Genomic DNA, 8,018 nt, shown 5'->3' on the forward strand with positions numbered 1-8,018 from the left:
ACAGCATCATGATATAGGCACGAGTATAGCGCCTCACTGTCTCCTCGTCAGCTCCCGCGGGGCACTCTCCAAAAGTCTCTTGGAACTAGGTGCAGTTCACTGCGAACTTCTGAATTTGGTTCGCAGGTGGTAAGACACCAAGCAACTCCTGGAACCACACCCAGGCTGGACGGCCACCCTGGATGTATATCTGAAAATCCATCAGGCAACCACTGACGTAGCGTCCATCGACCGGCAACCCCAACTGGTATGCCACGTCCTGTAGTGTGATCGTGCACTCACTGAACGGCATGTGGAATGTGTTTTCTCCGGACGCCACCGCTCGATGAAAGCACTGACCAGGGGCTCATCCAATCTGAACCATCTATCGTTCAGTCTCGCAAGATGGTATAATACGGCCATCTGCAATTATGGAACGTACCTCTCGTCGAGAAGCATGCCCTGCTGCCGCCGCATGCTCGATATGCATCAATGGGGCTGCGCATAAGATGGACCGCATAATTACAACCACTTACAAAACCACTAACAGAAACCACTAACAACATAAACCACTAACAGAAAGCAATAACAGAAAACACTAACATAAACCACTAACAAAAACCACATGCAAAACCACTAGCATAAACCACTTGCAAAATCGCATGCAAAACCACTAACATAAACCACATGCAAAACCACTAGCATAAACCACTAACATAAACCACTTTCGAAACCACTAAGAAAACCACTAACATAAACCACCAAGAAAACCACAAACAAAACCACATAAATAAACCACATGCAAAATCACTAACATAAACCATATGCAAAACCACTTCCAATACCAATAACATAAACCACTAACATAAAATCACCAACAAAACCGCAAACAAAACCACTAAAATAAATCACTTGCAATACTACTAACATAAACCACCAACCAAAACACAAGCAAAATCACTAAAATAAACCACATAGAAAACCACTCACATAAACCACATGCAAAACTACTAAAATAAACCACAAAAAAAACCTAACTACTAACCTCGTCGTTAATGACCCCAGCTATATGAGCAACTCCATCCAAACGATATAGTCTTTCCGGATCGTTCCCCATCGGCTAGGTATCCTGCTCGAGCCTTTGTCGGAGCAAATCTGAGTCGTTTTCTCTGGGATTTGGTGGAATATGAGAATGGAAAAGTGATTCGAATGAGGTAGGTTCGAACTCCTTATATAGTCGAATCCAGTGTAATTCGAAACAACTCCATTCGAATTACTACTAGAGGCAAAATGTGAGTAATTTGAATCAACCAGATTCGAACTACTTGGGGTTTCGTGGAATGGTGTAATTCGAATCAACCTGATTCGAATTAAGCAAAGTGTAATTCGAATCAGGTTGATTCGAATTAGTGAATATGTGCGTGTGTGTAATTCGAATCAAGATGATTCGAATTACATGTATTTTGAGTTCGAATTGACCTGGTTCAAACTACATAAAAACATGATTTAATTGATTCATAAACCAGTTTTCGATTTGGTTGATTTGTGTAATATTCTGCTCCCATTGACTTAGTTATGTAATTTGCCCTTATATCCAAGTATATCATGTATAAATAACTTGAACTATTCAATCAGGAGTATATATATATATTTTAACATAGCTTGAACTATTTAAATGACTTATATTCAGACTATTTTAATACAGAATTTGGCAAGTGAGGATGCACAAAAAGCACAATATTTAGCACAGTCCACAAGAGTTTCAAGTAGGACTTGCAAAGTGAGCAAAGTAGCACAATATTTAAAAATATATTTTTTTATCTTAAATTATAAATTTTAAACTCTAAATTCTAAATTCTAAATCTTTCAATTTTTACAATTAAAAAAAGATTGACTAATATTGGCTAATGAAAAATTAGTTTCATGTACTTAGGACTTGTTTGGACATTATTTTTAAAATAGATCTTTTTTTAAATAATATTTTTTAAAAGATCGTTTTTTTTGCGACTTTTTAAAAGATCATTTACAAAAATAAAAGTAATTTTATATTTAAATATTTCATGTAAAAAATTTTTTATTTATCAATTATATTTAGATAAAATAAAATAAAAATATTTTTTATTGATTTATTAAAAATTTACCAAATACACTAAAAAATAATAAAAATATCTTTTTTTATAGAAAAAAATATCTTTTTTTTATCGATTTAATAACACTGAAACAAACACTTAAGCTTTAGGAAAATAGCAACTTTAAATGTAAACAGGCTGGTCTTTACTCTTTACTCTTTCGGACAAGAAGCAAATTAAATTTACATAACCTCGCCCCAAGAACAGTGGGGGTTAACAGGAAAAAAAAATGGTCCGTTACAAGCCGCAAGGAATTAAATGCTGGTAATGTTGAAAACTAACAGCATTATATGGCGTGAGATCTAACTTACTTACAAAGCTAGGAGGACAAAATGTTAACAGATTTGGATATACATATACATGTAAAGCTATTTAGACACTAGACATGCTACATATGAAAATACATAAGAAAGTGAAGGTCTCATAAGAAGGCTACTAGAAGTTGGAATAGAAGAAACAAATAACAGTGCCAATGATGCCGGCATGAAATCGTCAAAGACGTAGCACCAGAAGGTTTGCGAGGAGCTGTTCCGGCAACAGCTGGGGCAACCGCATTCCCCTTAGTTCTCTGCTGCTCATCTGCCGGTAATGGGTTCGAGGCTGTCTCGTTTGGAGGCGAAAGGGGCATTGCCTTACCTAGATTGAGATCCTTACCTACAGATTCATATAGCATTTAAGCAAAAAGGGTTTCATAAAAAAAGGGACTTGGGGATACAGATTCACTATGTTTTTTAATTTTTAACTTTAAGATTTAGAAGCATATAGATTTGAATAAAATCAGCATTTGATTTTTTATTCATATGATAAGGAGAAACGACTCACAATTTGACCGTGACCATGCTAACTTCTTGTTTTCTTGATCAAATACCAACCGATATCCCGTCATGAAGTTCTCTGCAAAAGGTTATATTTATATTAGCTTTGGGGTCAAAATAAGTATCTTTTTATCCTATAGAATAGGGAGCAATCAATAGACTTTGCCATAGAAAATATGTAAACTTACGTCCTATTGTTCCCATATCCCCTTCAGCTGGCTCTATGGCTAAACAAAATGCAGTTGTTTTCTGCACAAAATGGATCAGTCCTCAGGATTTAGAGGACAACCAACATAACGAGGCGAGAAAACAGAAAAGAATCACTTAATCTATACCAACCTGATCGACATTGAATACAAACACAGGATTATAGACCACAAAGCTGTTATTCTGCTGGAACATGAGTGTTAAGGTGGGAATCTTTGGCAAGTCTTGTGAACTGAATGAACAAATATTTTAAAAAGGAAAAAAAAAGGAGAAATTATAGCAATCATCCATTTAGGACACCCAAACATTGAGGAGAAAAGTACAAATGAGTGAGATAGAGTATATTCACCTGGAAGCATAACAATACTCCCAGGGAGTATCTTTGAAGGTAGCTCTTGAGGCATTTAGCTTTTTATCAAACTGCCACAAATATAACCATATTAAGTCAGCTGTGAAGGATTTACATAAGTACAAATGTACAATAACAACTAATAATTGTCTACATCAAATTCTAAAAAACGAAGTACCTCCTCTGCTATGGATTCATATACATGCCCAGGAAGAAATGTAAATGATGTTCCACTATCAACCTGTGCTTTAAAACTTGTCATTTTGAGACAAGAATTCCCAATACAACATGTCTCCACTCCAATAATGTAGGTTGAACTAACAAGCAAATTCATCACAATTAGCATGATGGAGTTTTCTAAAGTACTTCAATGCAAAAGATTGAAAACTGACTTAAAGCACATAGATAGTTCCATACTATATTCCATCGAATGGCAAGAATGAAGTAGATTGTTGTTGGATGGATGATCCCTGGTCCCCAAAAAACATGCGACCAGAACCATCAGCATTAAAACATAAGGAAAAAGAATCATGGATTAGTCCTGATTTTGCAAGAATACTTGGAACTGAACTCTCCCCAGGTCCCAAACCCATGAGGCCATCCGGAGCTATCCCATCTAAATACCCGCCACTCTGCTTCATACCACACCTGCACTCGTCAAAAATGAAGTCGGAAAAAATAAAATAACGTAAAATCAAGCAACTATTTCTAACACAGTGAAACAGAAACACCATCATTCATCAGGGGAATGATGTTTAGTAATTAAGATAGGAAAACGCAGTCACACCCGATAACAACCGAAGCCTGAACAGAAGTGTTAGATCCGCCAGCACTACCACCACCTCCTGATTGAAGATGCAATATGTCCTCAACCAACAATCCAGAACTCGATGTATTTTCTGATACGTAATTGATTGTGTATGGACACTGCTGCTTGGAACTCTTACAGTTTGAACCCGGATCACATAACTGATGGCTGCAAGACAGAGGCTTGCTGGATCTTGAACGAGAAGGACTATACTCATTCAGATCTCTATCCTGCATAATAGATGCCCCAAACATGAGGGAGCACCTGCCAATCAATTATTGCAAAATAAGTGCTAATTGCTAAACCTATCTCGTTATTGTCTCTTAGCTTACCCTCTAACTTCATTGAAAATGGAGTTATATTTAACATTAAACACTTTAGTTTTTTGACCGGAGATCTTGACTGATATTACTGTGAGATTAACACTAGGGGAATTGTCATGATTGGCATCCTATTAACAATTTTATTTCCAATTAAGGCTATGTTTAGAAAAGAGAGTTTTAGAGGGACAAGGCTAGTAGGGTTTTCATTATATATATATATATACTTTACACTTTGTTAATTCAAGTGGTTCAACATTTATTTTCCTTAAACAAAATCCCATGTATAAGTCTGACAGATTGTTTTATTATTTATTATTATTAAAAAAACACCTGGTATTTTGGGAGCTTTCCCCTGTAGTAAAGCCAGACTTGACTCAAACAGCATTCTAGAGACTAATGGCTTATACTATAGCTTCCTAACTTCAAAAACAAGAACTATGTACCTTCCCTTCAAAGCCTACCATTCAAACATAAGTAGTTCTTGCATGATGGAATGCTAAATTATTGTTTTAAATTGCTACAATCACACAACTGCAACTGCTACCATAATATTACAGTTTTAACAACCATGGCAAATCATATAGATAGATAGATAGATGAACAGGATTAGGCAGCATACCAGAGGGGCATAGTAACTGGCAGACAAGGGAGCGCACTGTATGCAATCACATGGAACCCATAACAGATCACTCCCAGCATCCAATGCCACTAAAAACGAAATACTCGGTGTCCCTATATCAATCCAAGTGTAATGCAACCTAACCAGATCACAAAAAGTTATAAAAAAAATATTAATAATAAAAAAAATAAAAAATAAAAAAATTACATTGAGAGTAAATGCGCTCTTCGGCACCTGACCATTTGCTCAAATGATTAATTCAACTAATTGGTCTAAGTGGCCCACGGTGACCTAGTGATGGTTAAAGGGCCGCTTAGACCGGTATCAGAAATGATTGAGGACTGGTCGGGGATTTTTAAATTTTAGAGGGTCGTAATGGTCAGGGACGGGCATTTACTCTTACGTTAATTTCACAATTTTATCTCGTCCCTCCAACTATTTTAGCAAATTATTACTAATACCATGCTACATAAAAATAAAAAATAAGTCTAAGCAATACAAATTCAATGTTCACAAAAAAAAAAACAAAAACAAAAAAGAAAATACTATTAGCTTAGTTACCAGCCGAAGTCGTTGCCGGGTGCCATCGTTTTGGCACCGCGAGAAGGAAAGAGAAGCTGGCGAGCGCCGAGCCTGATCTTATCACTTTGTAGAAGCATCTGGTAATAGAGAATGGTTCGCCGGTCCGGAACCGAACCGGACCGGTGGCGAACTAGGTTCAGTTCTCGGGAGAAACGGTGAATCAGCTTGGCCGAGAAGGTGGACGGTTGCAACGGCATTGGGAAAGCCGTTGGAGAGAGCATCAGCAATAACGAGGAGAGTAACAGAATAGCAACTACCGACCGTGTCCGCATCGAGATCGGAGAATCGAGATCTATGCGAGCACTTTCTCCTATACGATTTTTAAGTGCAAGTGTTTTGTGTGTGAGTGATTAGCGGGTAAACGAGAGATTAAGATGTGTTAATTAGTGTGATTAGTGAGAAAGAGGGGTTTGTCTGAGGGAAGATTTGAGTTTGAACGACGGGGAAGCGTGTCGTCGTTGGTGTGTGTGTGGAGGAGGTTACTGTGTGTTTGTGACTTGTGAGAGTGAGAGTAAGAGTGTGGGTGTAGCTGTGTCTGGATAAAACAAAACAAAACAAAACAGCACATAATTTATGTTACTGTGTATTTGTTTATTAATGGGAAAGGGAACGGTGATGGCCTCATGGTGGGTTTGATGTGAAATGATTATTTGTCCTTTTTGAGTTTTTTTCCTCTCCATTAAAGTAACTATTTTAGGCTAATTTTTTTTATATTGGCTAAATATAGGTGTAATACATTGTTATGGGAAAATTAGGTGTTTTTTTTATATGGTGTTTTATTCAAATCGGACGGTCCGATTTGCTTGATAAAAAAATAAACCACAAATCGGAGGGTCCGATTTGCTTGAAGAATAAAATAAACAGGAAATCGGAGGGTCCGATTTGTATTTTTTATTTTTTTTAATTTGTTGAAATGGAAATCGGACGGTCCGATTTCAACATTAAATTTTTTTTTTATTTTTGAAATTACAAATCGGACCGTCCGTATTGTAATTTTAATTTTTTTTTTTTAAACTGAAAACGGAGGGTCCGTTTTCTGCTAGCACCAAGTCGGACCCTCCGTTTTGGGAGCCTACTGTCGCAGGGTCCGTTTTCTTCAATGTCCTGACACCACATCCTTGTAAACCCCTCCCGGTTTTCATAATCCAGTTAAGCACACCCTCTTGTTCCATATAAAAATTAAAAACCGACTATTTTAACTTGGCTAAAATTAAAAAAAATATAAATAGATCTCTAATTTTTTTGTCACAAGAACATTTAAATTTTTTAGAATTAAAAAATATATTTAAATTTTTAATTTCTTTAAAATTAGGACACTAAGGCATTGTTTGGTTTAAAGGTAAATTGAATGGAAAAAAAATGTAAAAATGAAAAATGGATAAAAATTTAACTTTTCTTCTATTTGATTCACCGTAGAAAATTGGAAGAAAAATAAAATTACGGAAGCCATTCAAAACTTTTTTTTCTAAGACATAAGATGAAAACGAAAGGAAAAAGTATAAACAATAATACATTACTATATTATTATTTATATATAATATAGAGAAAGGTATTAATGTAATTTTATTTGGTTATGATTTTCTCCCTCCTTACTTTTTCTTTTATTTAAATAAAAAAAAATTACTCTTATTTTTTTCATTCATTTTCTTTTTATCTAAACAATATAAAAAAAATTTCAACTTTTCTTTTCATTTTCTTTCCTCTCATTTTTCATCTTCCATCTAAATAAAGTGTTAGACCTTATATGTCCATTGTTTTGTAGATATGGTCATGTATCACATGAATGTGTCAAAAAAAAATTAAAAACAAAAAAGCTCTCAAAAAATTAAAGGACATATTAGTTTTTTATTCTTTTTTCTTTACCTCTTTTAAAATACAGGACTTCTTTCTTTCTCTTCAAGTCTTTTCTCCATCTCGTCCGAGATACAAAATCACCTTTTTCTTTCTTTTTAAACCTCCGTTAATAACAAAACAAATAAAAAGAAAATTTTTTGTTCTTTTTTAAAAATAACTACCGACGATTATAATCACCGCTATGTCGGCGTTACACCCCTCTTCCAATCTCATCCTTTACTACTTCAGTCCCTTGTTGACTTTGATTCTGACCCAATATCATTGTACAGTTTGTCACCGCGTTTAATAGCTACACTTGTGGCCTTGACGTTAGCTACCATCGTCGATGTTAATTATCACTGACTCTAAATTAA

The 8,018-nt window shown here is 35.4% G+C and overlaps 1 protein-coding gene across 2 annotated transcripts; it reads right to left on the bottom strand.

Moving 5' to 3' along the window:
• Positions 1-2,225: 2,225 nt before the first annotated feature.
• Positions 2,226-6,358, bottom strand: LOC130954923 (aspartic proteinase-like protein 1). 2 transcript variants are annotated; one of them, XM_057881694.1, is made up of 10 exons: positions 5,791-6,358; positions 5,230-5,368; positions 4,267-4,517; positions 3,897-4,127; positions 3,658-3,796; positions 3,480-3,550; positions 3,263-3,362; positions 3,112-3,172; positions 2,931-3,002; positions 2,226-2,762 (listed from the first exon to the last, which is right to left on the bottom strand). In XM_057881694.1, exons 1-10 carry the CDS (start codon positions 6,081-6,083, stop codon positions 2,530-2,532), a joined length of 1,590 nt encoding a protein of 529 aa, XP_057737677.1. In that variant the 5' UTR covers positions 6,084-6,358; the 3' UTR covers positions 2,226-2,529. The 2 variants fall into 2 exon arrangements, with proteins under 2 accessions (XP_057737677.1, XP_057737678.1); XM_057881695.1 differs by lacking the exon at positions 5,791-6,358 and having other exon boundaries at positions 4,267-4,551; positions 5,230-5,292.
• Positions 6,359-8,018: the final 1,660 nt, after the last annotated feature.

Source organism: Arachis stenosperma, chromosome 10 (assembly GCF_014773155.1).
Source record: "Arachis stenosperma cultivar V10309 chromosome 10, arast.V10309.gnm1.PFL2, whole genome shotgun sequence".
In the NCBI taxonomy this organism is placed as follows: domain Eukaryota; kingdom Viridiplantae; phylum Streptophyta; class Magnoliopsida; order Fabales; family Fabaceae; genus Arachis; species Arachis stenosperma.